The 23,382-nt window shown below is 39.5% G+C and overlaps 1 protein-coding gene across 5 annotated transcripts in view; it reads left to right on the top strand.

The window, feature by feature from the left end:
- LOC137323819 (serine/threonine-protein phosphatase 6 regulatory ankyrin repeat subunit B-like) overlaps nucleotides 1-23,382 on the top strand; it is a 160,545-nt gene that overhangs the window by 117,279 nt on the left and 19,884 nt on the right. For 4 of the 5 annotated variants that reach the window (XM_067987782.1, XM_067987784.1, XM_067987785.1 and 1 more), the window contains 8 exons: nucleotides 10,183-10,294; nucleotides 16,633-16,659; nucleotides 18,191-18,262; nucleotides 18,384-18,585; nucleotides 20,572-20,659; nucleotides 20,925-21,042; nucleotides 21,695-21,914; nucleotides 22,857-22,944. In XM_067987782.1, coding sequence (XP_067843883.1) covers nucleotides 10,183-10,294; nucleotides 16,633-16,659; nucleotides 18,191-18,262; nucleotides 18,384-18,585; nucleotides 20,572-20,659; nucleotides 20,925-21,042; nucleotides 21,695-21,914; nucleotides 22,857-22,944 — 927 coding nt within the window. The remainder of the gene's footprint in view (nucleotides 1-10,182; nucleotides 10,295-16,632; nucleotides 16,660-18,190; nucleotides 18,263-18,383; nucleotides 18,586-20,571; nucleotides 20,660-20,924; nucleotides 21,043-21,694; nucleotides 21,915-22,856; nucleotides 22,945-23,382) is intronic. The other variant, XM_067987781.1, reaches the window with a different exon arrangement.

The following is a 23,382-nucleotide window of genomic DNA, read 5'->3' as shown; positions in this document are numbered from 1 at the left end:
CATGATGTGGAGATGCCGGTGATGGACTGGGGTGGACAAATATAAGGAATTTTACAACACCAGGTTATAGTCCAACAAATTTATTTTAAAATCACAAGCTTTCGGAGATTATCTCCTTCGTCAGATGAATGAATGAAAAGGTTCTCAAATCGCATATCTTATACTATGTTGGGACAGCATCACACCAATCAAAAGGTGTCGTTGTTATTCAAACAGGCCAGTCACGGAGAACAGCACGTCCCAGTACACTAGATATACATTGTGTCGATTACACAGGCAGGCAGAAAGAAACTCAAAATGGCAGAGAGAGAGAGAGAGAATTTTAAAAAACATATAATTTTTTTCCCCCTTTTTGCTGGTGGGGTTACGTGTAGCGTGACATGAACCCAAGATCCCGGTTGAGGCCGTCCTCATGGGTGCGGAACTTGGCTATCAACTTCTGCTCGACGATTTTGCGTTGTCGTGTGTCTCGAAGGCCGCCTTGGAGAACGCTTACCCGAAGATCGGTGGCTGAATGTCCTTGACTGCTAAAGTGTTCCCCGACTGGGAGGGAACCCTCCTGTCTGGCGATTGTTGCGCGGTGTCAGTTCATCCGTTGTCGCAGCGTCTGCACGGTCTCGCCAATGTACCATGCTCCGGGGCATCCTTTCCTGCAACGTATGAGGTAAACAACGTTGGCCGAGTCACAGGAGTATGAACCATGTACCTGGTGGATGGTGTCCTCTCGTGTGATGGTGGTATCCGTGTCGATGATCTGGCATGTCTTGCAGAGGTTGCCGTGGCAGGGTTGTGTGGTGTCGTGGGCGCTGTTCTCCTGAAAACTGGGTAACTTGCTGCGAACGATGGTCTGTTTGAGGTTGGGTGGCTGTTTAAAGGCGAGCAGTGGAGGCGTGGGGATGGCCTTAGCGAGGTGTTCGTCGTCATCGATGACATGTTGAAGGCTGCGGAGAACATGGTGTAGTTTCTCCGCTCCGGGGAAGTACTGGACGACGAAGGGTACTCTGTCATCGATGACGACGAACACCTCGCTAAGGCCATCCCCACGCCTCCACTGCTCGCCTTTAAACAGCCACCCAACCTCAAACAGACCATCGTTCGCAGCAAGTTACCCAGTTTTCAGGAGAACAGCGTCCACGACACCACACAACCCTGCCACGGCAACCTCTGCAAGACATGCCAGATCATCGACACGGATACCACCATCACACGAGAGGACACCACCCACCAGGTACATGGTTCATACTCCTGTGACTCGGCCAACGTTGTTTACCTCATACGTTGCAGGAAAGGATGCCCCGGAGCATGGTACATTGGCAAGACCGTGCAGACGCTGCGACAACGGATGAACGGACACCGCGCAACAATCGCCAGACAGGAGGGTTCCCTCCCAGTCGGGGAACACTTTAGCAGTCAAGGACATTCAGCCACCGATCTTCGGGTAAGCGTTCTCCAAGGCGGCCTTCGAGACACACGACAACGCAAAATCGTCGAGCAGAAGTTGATAGCCAAGTTCCGCACCCATGAGGACGGCCTCAACCGGGATCTTGGGTTCATGTCACGCTACACGTAACCCCACCAGCAAAAAGGGGGAAAAAAATTATATGTTTTTTAAAATTCTCTCTCTCTCTCTCTCTGCCATTTTGAGTTTCTTTCTGCCTGCCTGTGTAATCGACACAATGTATATCTAGTGTACTGGGACGTGCTGTTCTCCGTGACTGGCCTGTTTGAATAACAACGACACCTTTTGATTGGTGTGATGCTGTCCCAACATAGTATAAGATATGCGATTTGAGAACCTTTTCATTCATTCATCTGACGAAGGAGATAATCTCCGAAAGCTTGTGATTTTAAAATAAATTTGTTGGACTATAACCTGGTGTTGTAAGATTCCTTACATCTATACAACTGCAGCAAAACATCTCTACTTTTATAATCCATTCCCCTTGCAATAAATGATAACATTCCATTTGCCCTCCTAATCACTTGCTGTACCTGCATATTAACTTTTTGTGATTCACGTACTACGACACCCAGATCCCTTTGTACCTCAGAGTTTTGCAATCTCTCTCCATTTAAATAATATACTGCTTTTCTATTCCACCTGCCAAAGTGGACAAGTTCACATTTTCTTACATTATACTCCATCTGCCAAATTTTAGCCCACTCACTTAACGTATCTATATCTCTTTGCAGACTCCTTATGTCCTCTTCACAACTGACTTTCCTGACCTACCTTTGTGCCATCAGCAAATTTAACAACCATACATTCGGTCCTTCATCCAAGTCATTGATATCGATTGCAAATAGTTGAGGCCCAAGCACTGATCCCTGTGGCACTCCGCTCGTTACATCTTGCCAACCTGAAAATGACTCATTTATGCCTACTCTCTGTTTCCTGTTAGCTAACCAATCCTTTATCCATGCTAATATGTTACCCCACACACTATGAGCTCTTATTTTGTGTAGTAGCCTTTGATGTGGCACCTTGTCAAAAGCCTTCTGGAAATTCAAGCACACCACATCCACAGGATTCCCTTTATCCACGTTGCTTGTTACTTCCTCAAAGAACTCTAATAAATTAGTCAAACACTATTTCCCTTTCACAAAGCCGTGTTGATTCTGTCTGATTGCATTGAGATTTTCTAAGTGCCCTGCTATAACCTCCTTAATAATAGATTCTAGCATTTTCCCTACGACAGATGTTAAGCTAACTGACCTGTAGTTTCCTGCTTTCTGTCTCCCTCCTTTCTTGAATAGAGGAGTTACATTCGCTATTTTCCATTCTGATGGGACCCTTCTAGAATCTAGGGAATTTTTGAAAATTAATACCAATGCACCTACGAACTCTGAAGCCACTTCTTTTAAGACCCTAGGATGGAGTCTGTCAGGACCTGGGGACTTGTCAGCTTTTAGTTCTAATTTTTTTCAGAGCCCTTTCCCTGGTGATTGTAAATGTTTTAGGTTCCTCCCCCCCTTTCACCTCTTGATTCACAATTATTTCTGGCATGTTACTTGTATCCTCTCCAGTGAAGACTGACACACAATATCTGTTCAATTCGTATGCCATTTCCTTATTCTCCATTATTAATTCCCCAGACTCTCACTCTAGAGGACCAACGCTCATTTTACTTACTCTTTTCCTTTTTAAATACCTGTAGAAACTCTTCCTATCTGTTTTTATATTTCTAGCTAGCTTTCTCTCGTATTCTAATTTCTCCCTCCTTATTATTCTTTTAGTCATTCTTTACTGTTCATATATTCTGTCCAGTCTTCTGACCTGCCACTAATTTTTGCGGAATTGTATACTTTTTCTTTAGATTTGATACTGTCTTTAACTTCCTTAGTTAGCCATGGATGGTACGTCCTTCCTCAAGAGTCTGTCTTTCTCACTGGAATGTATCTTTGCTGAGTGTCATGAAATATCTCATTAAATGTCTGCCACTGCATCTCTACTGACCTATCCCTTAACCTAAGTTCCCAATTCACTTTAGCCAGCTCTGACTTTATGCCCTTGTAATTGCCCTTATTGAAGTTTAAAACACTAGTCTTGGACTTGCTCTTCTCTCCCTCAAACTGAATGTGAAATTCTATCATATTGTGATCACTGCTACCTTGAGGCTCCTTTACAATGAGGTCATTAATTAATCCTGTCTCATTGCACATTACCAGTTCTAGAATAGCTTGGTGTCTGGTTGGCTCTAGAATGTGCTGCTCTAAGAAACTGTCCTGAAAGCACTCTATGAACTCATCTTCCAGGCTACCTTTGCCAATCAGATTGTTCCAATCTATATGTAGGTTAAAATCATCCATGATTATCGCTGTTCCCTTCTCACAAGCCCCCATTATTTCTTCCTGTATACACTGTCCTCCAGTTTTTTTATTTGTTCTTGGGCATCGCTGGCAAGGCCAGCAATTATTGCCCATCCCTAATTGCCCTTGAGAAGGTGGCGGTGAGCCGCCTTCTTGAACCGCTGCAGTCCATGTGGTGAAGGTTCGCCCACAGTGCTGTTAGGAAGGGAGTTCCAAGATTTTGACCCAGCGACAATGAAGGAACGGCGATGGTGTGTGACTTGGAGGGGAACGTGCAGGTGGTGTTCCCATGTGCTTGCTGCCCTTGTCCTTCTCGGTGGTAGAGGTTGTGGGTTTGGGAGGTGCTGTTGAAGAAGCCTTGGCGAGTTGCTGCAGTGCATCCTGTGGATGGTACACACTGCAGCCACTGTGCGCCGGTGGTGAAGGGAGTGAATGTTTAGGGTGGTGGATGGGGTGCCAATCAAGTGGGCTGGTTTGTCCTGGATGGTGTCGAGCTTCTTGAGTGTTGTTGGAGCTGCACTCATCCAGGCAAGTGGAGAGTATTCCATCACACTCCTGACTTGTGCCTTGTAGATGGTGGAAAGGCTTTGGGGAGTCAGGAGGTGGGTCACTCGCCACAGAATACCCAGCCTCTGACCTGCTCTTGTAGCCACAGTATTTATGTGGCAGGTCCAGTTAAGTTTCTGGTCAATGGTGACCCCCAGGATGTTGATGGTAGAGGATTTGGCGATGGTAATGCCGTTGAATGTCAAGGGGAGGTGGTTAGATTCTCTCTTGTTGGAGATGGTCATTGCCTGGCACTTGTCTGGCGCGAATGTTACTTGCCACTTATCAGCCCAAGCCTGGATGTTGTACAGGTCTTGCTGCATGCGGGCACGGACTGCTTCATTATCTGAGGGGTTGCGAATGGAACTGAACACTGTGCAGTCATCAGCGAACATCCCCATTTCTGACTTTATGATGGAGAGAAGGACTTTATGATTGATGAAGCAGCTGAAGGTGGTTGGACCACGGACACTGCCCTGAGAAACTCCTGCAGCAATGTCCTGGGGCTGAGTTGATTGGCCTCCAACAACCACTACCATCTTCCTTTGTGCTTGGTTTCTGTTAGTGGGCATATAAACTACTCCCACAAGTGACTTCTTGCCTTTACTATTTCTCATCTCTACCCAAACTGGTCTTTAGAACTAAGGTCATTTCTCTATATTATACTCATGTCGTCATTAATTAACAGAGCTACCCCTCCACCTTTTCCTAGCCTCCTGTCCTTCCACAATGTCAAGTACCCTTGAATATTCAGGTTCCAGCCTTTGTCATCTTGCAGCCATGTCTCCGTAATGGCTATCAGATCGTACATAATTATTTCAATTTGAGCTGTCAATTCATCCATTTTGTTACGAATGCTACGCACATTCAGATACAAAGCCTTTAGTGCTGTCTTTTTACTGTTTTTGCAACCTCTAGCCTTATCTGCTGGTGCACTCTTCAGTTTGCATGCTCTGTCCCTTCCTGCCACTCTCTGATTATCATTTCCCTTATCCCCCCCCACTATTTAGTTTAAAGCCCTCTCTGCCGCCCTAGTTATACAATTCGCCAGAATGCTGGCCCCAGCACGGTTCAGATGAAGGCCGTCCCAATGGTATAGCTCTCACTTTCCCCAGTACTGGTGCCAGTGCCCCATGAATCGAAACCCATTTCTCCCACACCAATCTTTGAGCCACGAATTTAACTCTCTAATCTTATTTATCCAATGCCAATTTGCTTGTGGCTCAGGTAATAATCCAGAGATTATTACCTTTTTGAGGTTCTGCTTTTTAATTTAGCCCCTAGCTGCTCATACTCCCTAAGCAGAACCACTTCCCTCGTCCCACCTATGACGTTGGTACCTACGTGGACCACAACAACTGGATCCTCCTCCTCCCACTGCAAGTTCCTCTCCAGCCCAGAGCAGATGTCCCAAACCGTGGCACTGGGCAGGCAACACAGCCTTCTGGACTCTTGTTCTCGGCTGCAGAGGACCGTGTCTATCCACCTGACTATACTGTCCCCTACTACCACTACATTCCTACTAACTCCCCCCGCTTGAATGGCTTCCTGTACCATGCTGCCACGGTCAGTTTGCTCATCCACCCTGCAGCGCCTGCTTTCGTCCATATTGGCTGCAGGATAGATGAACAAACTGACCTTGGCACCGTGGCATCGTGCTCTGTGTTATGATAAATTCTGCCAGTTGTTCACGTTTGTCTGAAATGGTTGTACTGCTAAATTGAGCAAATTTATAAGAAAGTTAGTGGCTTATATCGCCTCTTTTTACAGATTTATCTTTAACCATTTTCTGTGGGTTTACCTTACACACACGCACGAACACAAACGACACAAATTAGGCCAAATATGTTTATCTGAAGGATATGCCAACAAAAGTCACTGCAAAGCTTTCTTTTCCCAGTCTCTATGCAATTGAATTCAATGAAGATATGGGAGTCTTCCTGCACCCAGTTACTAGTAAATAGGGAAGAGAAAGTACCCTTAAAAAAAAATTAATAGATCATTTCTGAAAAGCTGCTCCTGTTTTAAAAAAAAATTATAATTGAAATAATTTTTATTTTAATAACTATCACTGACTTTTTCAATGCTGCTCACAGATCTTTGTCGTGCTTACATCTACAGATTTAACATGCTTACAGGACAGGCAGTATAATTTTTTATGTGTTCTTGGGGATAAGTCTTCAGCAAAGCTTTCCCCTCAAAGTGTTGAATAATTGGTGTGTTTTGATCGCAACAAATATTATGGGAAGTACAGTTTTAAATCCTGAAACTGTGTCTACATTCTTGTTTTCCCCCCTGCCCGCCCCCCCGCAACCCACTGAGGAACTTCTTTTGCATGCTTTGTCTGCATTACACTTAACCTGCCGTTTATATTTTCCCGTTGACTATTGCCACCTATACTTGTGTATAACTTGCTATACAGCAATTTAATTCTTCTGTGATATTTTGTTTTTTGATTGTTTTGAAACATGTGTAAGATTTTCTTTTCTCATTTGTTAACATGGAATATGTTACTTATAAAACAATAGGGAGGGTCTTAAATGTGTTAAGAATATAGGGTCATAACAACTTACATTTTGTATGGCGCCTTTAATGTTAAAAGCGTCCTAAGGCATTTCACAGATGAATACATGTGCCAAGCCAGAAAGGGAAAGTTTAGGAAGGGTGATGAAATCTTGGTTGAAGGATGGGTTTTTAGAAGGTTTTTAAAGAAGAGGAAGGTTGAGAAGTTTATAACCTAGATGACTGAGCACTTTGCCACCAATGGGGAAAAGGGCAGGGGGATACATATTGGGCTGGAGTCAGAAGAACAGAGTGTTTTGTTGGAGGGGGGGGTGGGGGGGGGGGGGGTGCGGGAAGACGGGAAATGTAGGGTTGGAGGAGATTTCAGAGATAAGATGGGACAAGGCGATTAGGAGATTTAAAGACAAAGGTGAGGATTTGAAATGTTATGCCTTTGGAGATGGGGAGCCAGCGTATGTCAACAAGGACAGAATGATGGACAAGCAGGACTTAATGTGGAACAGTATGTGTATGGCACAGTTTTGGACAATTTGGAGTTTGTAGAGGATGAAGGAAAAGAGGCCACTGTAGAGAGCATTGGAGTAGTTGGATCTGGAGGTGACAAAGGCTTGTGACGACAATTTCAGAAATGTAAGTGTTAAGGTGGTGTGGAATTAGAAACCAGTCTTTATGATGGAAAGGATGTAGAGTCTGAAACTAAACTCAGTATGGAATTCTTATTTACAAATGAAATAGCCAGTTCAATCTGAAATTTTTCCAGCAGACATATAGATCTATGATGCAGTAATTATGGTACATCTCACATCCTTGGGACATCCCAAAATGCTTTACAGCCAATTAATTACTTTGGAAGTGTAGTCACTTTTTTTTGGTAAATGCTGCAGCCAATTTGCGCAGTGAGATAAATGAACAGTTAGTCTATTTTTGGTGGTGTTGGTTGAGGGATAAATGTTGGCTAGGGTACTGTGCAAAATCCCCTGCTCTTCGAAGAGTGCTATGGGATCTTTTACGTCCACCTGAGATGGCATGTGGGGCCTTTGTTTAACATCTCATCTGAAAGGCTATGTAATACTCCCTCAGGACTGCATTGAAATGTCAACCTAGGTTATGGGTTGAAGTCCTGCAATGGGGCTGGAACCCATGACTTTGAGGTGAGAGTGCTACCACTGAACTAAGGCTGACACTTAATGAAATATTGATGCTTTTGGATGAGCATTGGCTGGTGCATTGAACTTAGAAACTATCCTTTCTATTATGGGACATGGATTCAATCGTGGCTCCATCTGCTAAGATAGTCTTCTCTCTCATGTGCCTGTGAGGTATTAAGTAAAACGAGCAGTTTGCAAACTAAATTCTGCTACTCATGGAAATGCATGATGATTAAATTGATTACAAGTGTTCAAATGTTGAATTTCCCAGTACTAGCATCCATTACTCATACAATGGTACAAGGTGACCCGTACGCACATCAAATGTGGACAATGAATCTGTAGAACATTCTCCAATCTGAGCAGGTATTAAATGAGCTGCACCCGAACGAGCAAAATGCCAACCCATCTCGACCCCTTTTCTAGCAAGCCATCACAATTGATTATTCCTCCCTCTGCCTTCTCCTCCTGGCTCAATGCAGGATACGATGACAAGCAGACCAAACTCAAGGCCCCATTTTATGTTGCATGTACCCAAGAAATTCGAAGGGTTTGAATAATTGTTGGCAGCTTACTGTTAGGGTAAATATTACCAAGTAGAGTAAGGCTCTGCTTATGATCTAATGCTTGTTTTACGTGGCACCTTCACTAATATAATCCACATAATGGGGGTGATTTTAAACTCCAAGAACGGGTGGGTTGGGTGGGGGCAGGTGGGAGTTGAAAATAGTTGTTTTTCGGGTCGCAAGCGCAACCAGGCGCGTAAAAGTACAGGCTTCCCAGTGGGAATGCAAATTCCAAAAATTTTGCGGTTGCGACCCAAAAAAAGAACTATTTTCAACTCCCACCCGCCCCCAACCCACCCATTGTTGGGGTTTAAAATCATCCCCAATATACCGGTGTAATCTGCTTCTTCCAATTACTTTCAGTATGTGGTTCTGAAAACCCCCACTTTTAACATATTAGCTCTTTTACAGGGTCTTAGTACAAATTGTTACTATTGTGTTTGTATTAACTGTTAATGTTGAAGCAATTTTATCATTGATCTTGCAGTTTGTCATGATTTTCGTGCATGTGCAATGAATTGTCAGATGTATGGTATTCATTTTGTTGGAATAACTGACTTGTGGAGCTGTATCAAAGGCATTTAACCTTTTCTTATCAATTCTGAAATTGGAGTTGCCTATAGCAAAATATTAAGTATTAATGTGCTGAGCTGCTGGGTAGTGGTGGGTGGTGATTCTCCACCGACTAGGTTCTTAATTGTTGATATTGTTGGGACACATAATATGCCTATATAAGCTCATAGATGGAAGGTGCTTTCCTCACAGGAAGGAAGAGGAAGACCACCAAGGCCATGTCAACGGATACCATACTTCTACACACCCTGGTGGCTGGTGGGAACGTATTACTTGACTGGAAATTGCAATTTTTTTGGGGTCCTGCCTACCTGCAGCAGTCTCTGCCCTGTGCGATATCTTAGGAGAAGCCATCTGTTTGTGATCCGATGCTGCTGTTGGGATGTAGTTTGGGAGTGTGGGTAGTGTGGGCTTCCAGAAAAGGGCTCCAGATTCCCTTGAACCTTTTTTGTTCCAGATGGAGTTCATGCAGAATGTGGGGCACAACTGGAACATGGGTGATGTGCTTTTCTTACCACAATCCCTCCAGCAGTCATCCCACAGAGATAGGTGGAATCTGTGGGGTGCAGTATGCTCAGTATATTATCTTGAGCTGATTCTCACACATTCTGCTCAAGATGGTAGTTGTGAGGGTCTGCTTCTACACCTTTCTCCATTTCTTTTCTACATCTTGGGTACCATTCCAAGGCCCTTTCAAAATTTTTTTTGTCATCCTTTAACTGGGAGACAAACATTGTGTAGAGGGTCTTTGCCGGCGAGTCTCTCGTTGGATGGAAGTACAGATCTGGGAGATTGGCTCATGGGAGTTTTTACAATGTGGCCAGGTCCTCAAAATGTGTTTCATTTGGAGGCAGCTGAATAGCTTGTGTTGGAGGTGAATGTGTCTGCCAATTGGAAGGCACTTTTAATGCTGAGCAGGAGTGGTGCTGTGCTGTGGGGAGGGGGAAGGAGGAGGAGAGAGAACTGCAAGACTGCAACACTGATTAATTCTTTATCTTTTGTCATATGTGTTACAGATGTTTGCAGTATTTGCTTCACAATGATGCCAATCCAGCAATACGAGACAAGCAGGGTTACAATGCAGTCCACTATGCAGCTGCATATGGGCATAAACAATGTCTGGAACTGGTAAGCAATTTTATTTAGATTAGATGTTGTCTTTTCATTAATAGAAAAAAATAGCTTTCATTGAAACCTGTAAATTTTGTTTAGATGGAGTTAGTGCTGATTATTTGACTAGGCTGAGATGAATGCAGTGCATTCATGATGACTGCAGCTAATAAGCTTATGATGTTTGAAAAACCAGATGCAGTAACACAAACTGAACGAAAACTGCTGTATTATCATAAAACAAGTCATACATATAAATTATATACCTGAACATGCTTGATTTCCTCATGTAATTTTTAACCTTTTTTTAAAACCAACTTCATTATCCTTGAACTTGCCTCAAGACCAGTTTATTATCATGTAACCGCAATCCCAATATTACATAAGAAATAGCAGCAGGAGTAGGCCATGCAACCCCTCAAACCTGCTCCGCATATTAATAATTCCGCAATACTAATAATTCAGACTTGAATTACAAGTCTATAATGAGCAGCAAAATTCATAGGTGCCCATCATAGACAGACTTCCAAATGTGTTAACAATTTGCACAGTGCAGTGGAATTAAGCTGCTCAGTGATACTTTTTCATATGCAAGTGCCTTCTAGCAATTATTGTTTCCGATATATTTTTGATTATTTGAATTCTCTTAATGAGTAGAGTACCTGAACAAGTGCACTTGAGTAGCATTTTTAAAATGTTTAAAATGCCATTGGGAGTGCCTTCTCTTGATCCTCCTGCAAGACAGAACTAAGCTTGTGAGGGAATCTCTCAAAGTTAGACATGATGTGGAGATGCCGGTGATGGACTGGGGTTGACAATTGTAAACAATTTTACAACACCAAGTTATAGTCCAACAATTTTTATTTGAAATCTACAAGCTTTCGGAGGCTTCCTCCTTCCTCAGGTAAATGTCAAGAGCTCTTGACATTTACCTGAGGAAGGAGGAAGCCTCCGAAAGCTTGTAGATTTCAAATAGAAATTGTTGGACTATAACTTGGTGTTGTAAAATTGTTTACAATTCTCAAAGTTAGAAGCAGTGTTAAATATTTTATGCCCTTTGTAGTCTCTTGAGTCGCACACCTTCAACTCGCAAAAATAAGGTGGGTCAGTAAATGTAACCATTTTAGTGGACTCTGTTGCTGTCTCCTGTCTTGCTTTCTTTGTGGAAGAATGACCGCAGAGACTGACAAAATTAGACAAGTCAAGGATGTTATCTAAGAGTAGGCTGAAAGGTGTTCAATTTAAAAACTCAACTCCTTCAGTTGAAAGTTTTTAAATCATAAAGGCATTCTTGCCTCATGATGCTGGTACAGTTACATATACCAAAACTACAGAACTGAAACTCAATTGGGGCCCACTGAGGAAGCTGATAGAAAACTCCAAACTGTTGAAAAATATTCGCAGAGCGATAAGTTCAAGATTTCCTTTTTGTGAGTGCAGTTCTGTGATTTAGAGCTCTGTGCAATTGAATTTAAAAAGGGAGTAAGGAAGTAATTCAATACAATTTAAGTATATGAAATCATTTGACATCCTGTGTTTGAGAAACCCAGTGTAAAAGTATGGATGGAATGCATATAAATGGAATTCTTGCATTGTTGACAGCTGAATAAACAATTGTTAATAGCAGGAATATATTAGAAATTAATACTTGGTTATAAATAACTCAGTTGCAATGTATAGCATTGCTTACCATGTTAACTGTGGCTGTGTATTCCCTTTGTCCTGTTCCAAAGAAGGCAATGAACATTTTCATTATTAAAATGCATCTTTTTATATATTGCAGACCTGGTAGCAGGTCACTGCACTCACTTATCCACCTCTGCAATAAAGCTATATTGCATCAAATTTGCTGAAAAGCTGCCTTGCATGTACTTTTTTAGATTTTGCATTTGTTTAATATCCTTTTGTAAATACTATACATCTTTGGTTCTTTGGTACAAATGTTGTCTTTCCAAAAAATCCCTCTCTCTGACTGAAGTGAAGTGAATAATTATGAAAAAATCAGGGTTTAACTTCAATTTATAGAAATAAATTGGGACAGGAGAGGGGAGAAGACAAAGAAATGTGGCTCGATCAGTTTGCTTTATATTTATTTATTTGCAAACAATGGGAAAGACTGGTCATAACAACAACTTGATAAATTAAAACACCTGCAGTATATTCAATTCAATAATATTTAATTTATCTATTTGTAAAACAGTTTTTTCTGTGATTTGCTGAAAAATACTGAGTGTAGATATTACCTATATTTCTTCCTTGTAGCAGGTCACTGCACTCACTTATCCACCTTTGAAATGAAGTTGTTCTGAGTCTCTCAGTTTCAGTATACGATTGGTGGCAAGGGCACACACCAATTCAGTTTTTCTTATGCCAAACTGTGACCTTATGATTTGAATCAGTAGTCACTTGTTTTTGGAGGTGGGAAGTTGTATCTTGCAGTGCCAGCACTTGGCGGAGGGTGTAATTACAGCGTGACAAGTTTATTTAGGCCGACTGAATATTGTCAATGAGTTGGAGGCGGGGCAGGAATTGAGAGTCTCTGATCTCAGACCGAAACTATAGCAAACAGATTTTCCCGAGTACAACAGGATTATTTCTCCAGCAAAATGCAGTGAGTGGAGGATAGTTATATAATGCAAATTATATGCCTAAAATCAATCCCAGTCGCTTACAGCAGTGATTGACAGGGGAATTACCCAATCATCTCCTTTCTGCCCTGGACTTGTGGTATCACCATACATAGCTTTTTTTCAGCAATTTTTATTTTAAATGTGGACATAGGAATTTATAATGGCGATATAAAATGAGGGAATGTATAACTTTAAAAGGGGGACCGAATTGCATCTGCACATCCTGCTCCTCTTATCCCCGCCTCTTATCTCTTTTTAATTGTTTGAGGTTTTCATCTGTGATTATTCATAACTTCATATATATATACAGGTTTAGCCATTGCTTAAACATAAATTCCATATGGTTACTTTAGTTATGGTGAGCTGTTTAAAAACTAATTCATCCTTGGCTTTTATCAACCAACTGGATAACATGCAAATGGTAATTAGGTTATAGTTAGTATCATGAATTTATTCTCTCTCAGCAATATGTTCATACCATGCATGTTACTTTAGAATGAAACTTATTTGTTTTGGATTTTATATTAATTTTAATGAGAACTATTTGCGATTGAAGTGCCCCTAATGCTCCCCATTTTGTCATGGTGCTTCTACCCTCTCTCCAGTAGTAAAGGTAATGAATTTCTAGAATGTATTCGGGACAGTTCTAGAAGAAGATGTTATAGAACCGGCAAGGGAACAGGCCACACTGGATTTAGTGATGAGTAACGGAGCAGAATTAGTTAATAATTTGATGGTAATGGAACATCTTGCAAATAGTGACCATAATATAATTGAATTTGATATTAGGTTTGAGAGGGAGAAGGGAGAGGTACAAATCAAAGTTTTAAACTTAAGTAAGGCGAAGGGATTAGAAACAAATTGACTACAGTAAACTGGGATGAACTGTTAATGGTTAAGCCTACAGACAAACAGTGGGAAGTATTTAAAGAATTATTTAGTACGATAGAAAACCAGTAAATGCCCCTAAAAGGCAAAGGCTCCACATGTGTAGTTCAGCAGCCATGATCAACAATTGAAGTAAGAGACAGTATCAAGTGAAAAGAAAAAGCTTACAGAAATGCAAGAAAATGTGGAAATTCAGAGGACTGGGAAAGCTATATGAAACAATAAAGGGATTCAAAGTAAGTAATGAGGTGCAAAAAGGGGATATGGAAAAAAACTTGCAAGTGATATCAAAGCTAACAGCAAACATTTTTAAATATAAGAGAAAGAGAGTGGTAAAGGGGAATGTGGACCCATTAAAGATGGATGCAAGCAAGTCTATAATGGATAATAAGGAAATGGCAGACTTGTCAAATGAATACTTTGTATCCGTTTTCACAGTAGAGGAAGAAGACAAAATACCAGCGATACAAGGGAACCTAAAAATAAGTCAAGGGGAAGAACTTAGTGGATTTAATATCAGTTTTTAAAAAAATAATGTGAGTTATGATCGACAAATCTACAGGACCTGATAGTTTCTATCCCAGGGTATTAAAATAAATAGGTGATGAAATTGCAGATGCATTAGTCATAATTTTCCAAAGCCCTCTAGATTCAGGAATTGTGCCTTTTGGATTGGAAAGTTGTATGTCACTCCATTATTTAAGGAGAGAGGGAGGGAGGGAGGGAGAAACCAGGTAACTATAGATCTGTCAGTTTAACATCAATTGTGGGATGGTTACTGGAATCTATCATCAGAGACAAAGTGACTGAGCACTTGGACAAGTATCAGCTGATCAGAAAGGGTCAGCATGGATTTGTGAAGGGCAGGACATGTCTGACTAATCTCGTTGAATTTTTTGAGGAGGTCACCAGCATGATGGATAGGGGAGTGTCTATGGATGTTGTCTATATGCACTGCCAGAAGGCATTTTATAAGGTTCCACACAAGAGACTATTAGCAAAATTTAGAGTGCACTGAATTGTGACCTGGCTCAGTAATTGGTTGGGAGATAGGAAGCAGAGTGTAGGGATAAAGGGTTTGTTTTCTAATTGGTGGGATGTGACAAGCATTGTTCCTCCGGGGTCTGTACTGGGATCTCAGCTCTTCACCATATTTATTAATGACTTGAATGAAGTAATAGAGAGTTGTATATTCGAATTTGCAGATGGCACTAAGTTAGGTGGCTGGGAGGAGGAAGTTACAAAGGGACGTAGACAGATTAAGTGAGTGAGCAAAACTGTGACAGATGGAGTTCAATGTAGGGAAGTGTGAGGTCATCAACTGAGAATGGGAAATCAGAATATTTTCTTAATGGTGAGACACCAGGAGTTGTGAAGGGACAAAGTGTCCATGTACACACATCACTAAAAGCAAGTGTACAGTTACAAAAAGTAATCATAAAAGCTAATGAAATGTTGGCCTTTATCTCAAGGAGGTTGGAATTCAGAAGTGAGGAAGTGACTCTTCAGTTGTACAGAGCCTTAGCCAGACCTGATTGGGAGCACTGCGTTTTGGGCAAAGGAAAGATGTATTGGTCTTGGAAGAGGTACAGAACAGATTCATCAAAATGGTACCAGGGCTTAAAAGGTTAAATTATGAAGACAGGTTGCATAAACTTGGCTTGTATTCCTTTGAGTTTAGAAGGTTGAGAAGTAATCTAATCAAAGTGTTTAAAATGATTAAGGGATTCGATTGGGTGGATCCACAGAAACTATTTCCTCTGGTGGGGGAATCCAGAACAAAAGGGCACAATCTTAAAATTAGAGCTAAGCCATTTAGGAGTGAAATCCAAAAGCACTTTTTTACAGAAAGAGTCGTGGAAATCTGGAACTCACTCCCCTGGAAGGCTGTGGGTGCAGGGTCAATTGAAATTTTCAAGACTGAGATAGAATTTTGTTGGGTAAGAGTATCATGGAATATGGGACAATGATGCATAAATGGAGTTGAGGTACAGATCAGCCATGATCTCACTGAACGGCAGACTAGGCTCGAGGTGCTGAACAGCCTACTGCTATTCCAATGTTCCAGAGGTGCCTGGCTATACTTGAAAATTCTCTTAAATTAAAATAGAAATCCATTGCCCTAAATATAAATTGAAATCATTTTTTATCGGCCACATTTTAAAAATTAGCATTGGTTTTTAAGAGCTAAGTTATGAACATGTTTAATGTGAAATCAACGATCATGATTCTTCCTGATTAGTCCTCTTCTAAGTCAATGAAGGCCTCTTTGTGTGCCCACCTTTCATTAACACATCATTACCTTATTACCATCAAATATTATATCTTAAAATAATTTGTGGATTAAGAACCAGTCATACCACTAAAAAGTTAAGCTAGCTTGGTTTTACATACATTGGTTGGATAAAGTGCACAGGAGGCTCTTGTTGCTGTTCAGCATTAGAGTAAATGCTTATGCAGTTGCAATTTCAAGGTTACCACCAAATTTATGGAGAGTGCGGTTAGCATATAAGTAAGCAAATATTGTTCAGTCTTGATTATTAGCTTTCCTTTTTTCTAGCAGCAACTGAGTATTAATCATTGTGTTTAAGTAAAATCAAAGTTCATGATAAATACAATTTACTTTTAACATCAAAATAAGACCAACCTGGAAATATTAAACTCCTTTTTTCATAAAAATGTCTGTGAATGGATTTTCTCTTGATTAAATGTGCTCATTAAAATCAATGACTAGCAGAGATCAGAATTTTTTTTTATTGTTCAAACTGAAATTTCATTTCATATTGTCATTTTTATTTTCATGTATGCTGCCATTTTAATGTCTACTTTTTTAATTAGATTGCCAGCAAAAACTCCTTGGAGTTTGTAAGTAATTGTAAAGTGACTGCATGATGCTTTTACTCTGTTTTTCATTGGAATGAATTTGATCATTCATGAAACATCTTTTCTGTGCCGTTTTCTGTACACTGCATGCTGTGATTTTTCCGCTGTACTAAGCTAGAAGCCGTCTACTTCCACAAATATTTTCTAACTGTAAACACTTAATGTTTGTTTTTCCTTTTGGAAAACAGTGCAGATTCAATATTTGTCTCAAAAGTACAAAATCTGAAGAAGAGATTTATTATTATAACTCTTAATAATAAATTGCAAAAATTAAATGGGTTTTCAGTGTTCCCTGAGGTGGTGTTTCTGTTGTGCATAATTCTGACACCAAGACAATAATATATACAGAATTATTGTAATTAAAAGCAAAAGAGATAGATGTGCACTAACAGTGCTTCACTGCCAGCAAGGAGCCATAATGAAAAAGATCATGTCGGAGATAGGCTGCAGCTCCAACTTTGAGTGTAGCTTTCCGCAGGGAGTGAGATTGGTTTATTTTGCGACCAGACGAGCAAAATAACACCAGAAAAGTTTGACCATGCTTCTCCAATTGATACCATTGGGCCTATTGTACCTGTGAAGCAAAGTATATTCTATACAAATATTGATAGTGCAATTTATTTTTGGTAAATTAACATTAAAACGCACACCGACACATTCAGGCATTACAAATAAGTGTTTGGAATTTGAAAACCTTACTTAAAAAAGTGTTTTTCAAATTCTGGACACTTGTTCATGATATCTGAATATACAGCTCTGTATTTTTAATGTTTATTTCCCAAAAGAATTTTCTAAAGAAGTGAGCCTATTCCAGGCATTCTTATTTTCCCCATCCTCACACTGTGGTGATGTCACTGTACGTAATTTTTCTTTTAATTGTAGCATTTTTTTTGTTTTGTTAATTGAAAACATTAATAGCCTCTTGTTCAGGTGCCTTTTTTTTGCTGAAGTGCAATTCATTCTCTCATTTGTTTCAATAACACATTTAAATATCCACAGTTTCCGTTTGAACAGTAGAAGCACCGCCTTTAATGTTTGGTTAGGGCATGTGACTAAATTTGATCAACTTTTTTTGGTATTATGACAGCAATAAAGTAACCTGCACTTTCAGCTGTAAGAGATTTCACATGGCTGTATTCACAACTTTCTGCTCGTTTTGGGTTGCCTAATTACGACTGAGCTTTCGAATTTCCATTCTTTTGCATGAAGATGCGTTTATGGGTTTAAATTTATTTTGCTAAATTTTCTCTCAGCGTAACACAGCAAGTGAGATATTAATAATGTGAACAAACAACAAGATTATATAAACTGTTTGCATGTGGAATTCTACAAGTCTATAAACAATTGTAATTTTTAATACTAATTTAGTTCCGTTCAGCAAGCTGTGTTACTGCGCAGGAATGTCAGTTGTATATTTTTTGTACATTTTTATTGTACTTATCTCAGTAAAAGTATTTACGTGTTATTTCCATGATAGTGTTCTTCTAACAAAAGAGTCATTTTTCTTTTATAGCTTATGGAGGCTACTGGGAACAGGTTTGATGACTCTGATTCAGCAGCTCCAAAGAGCCCTTTGCATTTGGCTGTAAGTAAATTATTTTGATTCTGATGGACATTGTAATAAGAAACATCCAATATAATTTTGCTCCACTTTAAAATTCTTCATTGAATTTTTCTTCACCGCCCTGATTTACCTTCTTTCTTAGGCCTATAATGGTCATCACCAGGCACTTGAAGTACTTATTCATTCCATTATTGACCTTGATGTAAAAGACATGAATGGACGTACAGCCTTAGATTTATCATCCTTTAGAGGTCACACTGAATGTGTCGAAGCCCTCATTAACCAAGGCGCTTCCATCCTAGTAAAAGACAATGTGACTAAAAGAACCCCACTTCATGCAGCAGGTACCTTTACATAACTGTTTTATTTTTCACTAACTCATGGTAGAGTTATAATGTATTACAGTGAACTATTGGTAGCATCGAGAGAGGTGATCAAATACTTTGTGGAAATTTATGTTTCCTTAGCTGATGGGTTCACATAATTCTGCTAGAGGAAAAAAAATTACAGAACAATAGTGTAACTTGTAAGTTTAGACAGCTATTCTGGAGTTTTGCTCCGTCACCGTTGATGGACAGTGAGAAGCTTTGTAGAACTTTTTCTTAGGAGTATAAATAAATTTTATGAAATCTACGATTGGGTGAATCATACAGAATCTAAGGCAGCAATGGGCTTCATGGCCTTTTGTTCCATGCTTTATGTTTTAAGTTTGAGCAGCTTGTAACCTACATAATTATGCCCATTTCTTAAACGCCAGATATCATCCTACTGTCCTTTTGAGTGAAGGTGCCAATTCAACGGCAGTTTTATGCAATTGACCCATGCCCAATGAGACCTGAGCTGAAACTCACTTTGTCTAATATGAGCTTTGTGTTTTACCTGTTCGTATGGCAGGACTGTATCACAGGTCCCAGAATTGAAAGGACAGTCTACTCATCCACTGTGACCCAATCCCATTTTTATTATTGTTGTGCAATATCTGTTTATTTTTTTCTGGGTTGTGCAACAATTTTGTTTGGGGGAATGCAGGCGAGCTTCTCGAAGGTCTTTGCCAATGGCAGTCTGTGATTGGTTATGAGGCAAGAGTAGCCAGGTGACTTGTCCAATTTCTCTTTCCACTCCTTCCTCCTCAATGAGAAATCAACAGACTTTTTCTCTGAATCCAATGGTACAGCTGAGATCAGTGTTTCCATGTGGAGAATCTTTGCAAATTTGCTTTCTACCACCTCTTTGGGATAGAATATAGAGTTCTATGCACCTGTTATTTTCATGTTCAGTAGTCTCTAAGAGCATCAGTGAAAAAGATTGCCAAATATGCAGGGAGAAGGGGGAGATATTTGTGAGCATTGTTCAATAGATGCCTCTGAGGTTCTTAAAATTTCTTAGCTATTCTGGATTAATTCTGGCATTTTACTATGTGCAAAGGTTATGCCAGGGATCTGGTCTTGAAACCAATCATCAAACTTTGTGGATTTGAGAGGGGTAAGCTGGAATAGAACACCTGGTTCTTTATCAAATTTTTCATACTAATAAAAACCTCTCGTCTTGGCACTGTTCAGGCACTTCAGTAACGGCAATTGCATCAAGTCACAGAATTTCTATTAGCCATTTCCACAGAGAAACATTCAATATTAAAAAAGTTCTTAATTTGTATGTAATTACATTAATTGGACTTTTAAAATATTTGATTCTATGGATGTATTCAGCCACAGATGTGATTTTGAGCAACTTTGGTCAAACTGTCCACTTACAAATATATTATATCAAATATTTAGCACGTACAGTAAACCTTTGACGATTGGTTTACATTTATTTTTCATCTCTTCATAATCCACATTCAGAGGCTAGAATTCACACTAAAATGGCAGCCTCAGATTACCAAAGTCAAGCTGCATATATTTAAATGATAGTCTTATTAGATTTAGCATGTGTAGATCATTACTGAGACAATCAATGTTTCTCCTGATCTTAATTTAATTAAAAAAGTGCTGAAATATGCTTCATCTTTACCATTAAGGTTGATGCAGGCATTAAAAGTTAAACAGAAAAATAATGGTGAATAGGTTGTTATGACTGAGGCTCTCAAATTTTATGACTAAATGATCAGACTGTTTGCTAAATGGAGGGAGGAGGGAATGGACTGCTGTCCCTGGAAAGAGTATTTATAAAACACGATTTAATGTGAAAAATCAGTGTGCAGAACCATAACATTCCCTTTTTGTCATTGTTTTCTTAATCTCATGATACAGCCTTATTCTGTGTATATACTGTTAATGTGAATAGATTGGCATAGCACAGGGTAGTATATGTCAATCTTTTTTCTGTTGTAGTGTCCAATGGTCATACAACATGCCTGCGCTTGTTAATAGAGGGTGCAGATGGCTTGGATGCAGTTGATGTGACAGATGGCAAAGGACAGTAAGTGGACATAATGATTTAATTTTACAGTTATCAAAAAACTTTTTTTCCTTATAACATTTTGGGGCCTTTTTTCTGGATGTGGCTTCCAATAATGCACAGCATAACTGGGATTTCTCCTGTCTGTCCCCAAAAAAATCAGTCATAGTTGTCAACCCACTTTAATTGCTAACTCTCTGTGCTTTTGTGTTCTGATTGTTTTAAAATACTCATGACTTGGCTGTTATGAGGTGACAGGTTAACTTTTTAAAAAAATCTTCACTAGGTCACCAATGATGCTTGCAGTTGCTAATGGACACATCGATGCTGTCATTCTGTTACTTGAAAAAGGTGCAAATATAGACGCAGCAGATAAACAAGGCTGCACAGCCTTGCATCGTGGGGTGAGGCATGCATTTAAAACATACATGCAGACTTAACTATTAAAAAAAAGTACACCTGTGAATAGCTAAATGAAATTTGAAGACCAAGTACAATTCCTACACAGCCTCCTTATTTTTATAGTTTATCTTCAGTAACAGATTGTTGTCATTGGTTTGAATATTTCTTTTATGTGGTGATATTTTCAAAATGACTGGAAACAAACATAATTGTCACAGATTATTTGAATTCTTAAATTGAAAATTTAATCCTCAACTGGGTTCAGTATGATCAATTATATCAAATGTAAAATAATTTGCCTTTGAAATGTAAAATAGTTCTGTTGTGCTGGAGTAAATCTAGAATGGATTCTATTTCAGAGCAAATTCCATAGTGGAAATGGGCCACTATTGCAACGTGTTTTAAAATGTGGATCTGGAGTCTGGCTTTGGTCAACTCCATTTGTCTTCAGGCAAAAGGGGGCTCTATGTGATGACTTGATATCATTGTTACTTTAGATTTTTGCAGCTAGATTTAAAATTTGAGAGGTATGCTATTTGTGTAAAGATGTTGCAGATGCTGGATCAGTACCTAGAGTGAACTTATTATACTGAGAATGTGTGTTAGCTTCGACGTGGGAGAACATTATTAAAATTTTGATTTTTTTTTTAATAGGTTGTTACTGGGCATGAAGAATGTGTGGAAACATTATTGGAACATGATGCATCTATTCTATGTCGTGATTCCAAAGGAAGGACCCCTTTACATTTTGCAGCAGCTTGTGGTCATGCAACTTTGTTGTGCAATTTATTGCAGGCAGCACTTTCTATAAGTTCTCTAACAAATCTAATAGATAATCGTGGCTATACACCTTTGCACTGGGCTTGTTACAACGGTAAATAATTTCAAACTTTAAAAATAGTAAATATAAGCTTCAACAGATTTTCATAACCACCATAATTTTGGAAACCATGTAATAATGATTCATCGTACACTTACTTTAGCTGAAATGGAGTGTTAGATTAAATTTAATGGTGCAGCATTTGTAATGGAGGAGTACGATATAGATGTGCACCCTCATTTTTTTCCTCAAAAGTGAGTTCTGTATCATGTGAAGTCAGCAAGTAGAGGCAAAGAACTTCCATACAGGGAAGGAGGAAAAAAAAGGAGGTACATTGATCCCCAGCCATTCCTACACATTTCCTAGTGGTTGTCAATAGAAAGGCACTAGCTAAAGTCTGGGAGCACTGCAGCTTTTCTTCTCCCAGCCAGAAATGCCATGCCGCATGAGGAAAGTTCAAGGATAGAAAATAAATTGTCTGCCAAAAATTAAAATTAGAATATTGGACACCTGGAGTGTAACCAATCAAAGTCTTAAATGAAGAGTTTTTTTTAAAAGAAAATGTAATTAGTGAGTGCCTATATATTAACATAAAAATTTTAACAAACATATTCATAGAATATTGAATAATCTGGGAGTGAGTTACAAGGTTGTAGCCTAATCTTGGGGTTCAGACTCTGAACTTCAAGATTTGGTTAAAACCTTTGACTCTCCAATATCTGTTGTTTTATATGTGCCAAAGTAATACAAATTATGTGTGGGTATCAAAAAATATGTGGTTTAAAACTGATTTTAAAGGGTCTTTGTCCTCAAAATTTTTGGGAGAAAGTGTCAAATTACTAGGATACTGATAAAAAAGGATTGTACTGCAGCAGGTTTATCTGAAAATAACTTGCATTAATTCACAGAGAAGTTCCACAGTAAATACTGCATTTTAACATTGTGCTATTTCTTTGTCATACAGATTTTAAAATTCAGAAATGTTTGTTTTGTTAGGTCATGAAAGTTGTTTGGAGGTCCTACTGGAACAAAAGGAATTTAGCAAATTTGAGGGTACTCCTTTTACTCCTTTGCACTGTGCTATGTAAGTTATGATGCACATGAGGTAATCTTTTTAAGTACAATGAATGTTGATGTTTGAGTGTTGCATGGGAGAGAGGAATTTACATTATTTTCTTAGATTTGGACTGTATCAAACTAATTTTATGACCGATATCCTATGATATCCTCACATGACTGAGTAATCAGCACCCATTGTGGAATCTTTAATCAGGTCCATAATCAAAGTATGGTAAGTTCTATTCAGCACACTCTTCACGATGTATGCTGCCTTAGTGTCGTGACTGAAACCAAGAACGTAGGAGAGAATGAGTTGAAAGATCATGGATTTGAACAAGTATTCCACCACTCCACAGTTCTGCTTCAACAGCACCAGACTTCACAATTCTATAGGACAGGCTAGATGGATCAATGGGTCTTTGCCTGTCCGTCATTTTTTTTTGTATGTTGCCCAACCAGACTT

This window comes from Heptranchias perlo, chromosome 7 (genome assembly GCF_035084215.1).
Source record: "Heptranchias perlo isolate sHepPer1 chromosome 7, sHepPer1.hap1, whole genome shotgun sequence".
In the NCBI taxonomy this organism is placed as follows: Eukaryota; Metazoa; Chordata; class Chondrichthyes; order Hexanchiformes; family Hexanchidae; genus Heptranchias; species Heptranchias perlo.
Note: the sequence above shows the minus strand (reverse complement) of the source record. Positions and strands in the feature narration are given on the sequence as shown.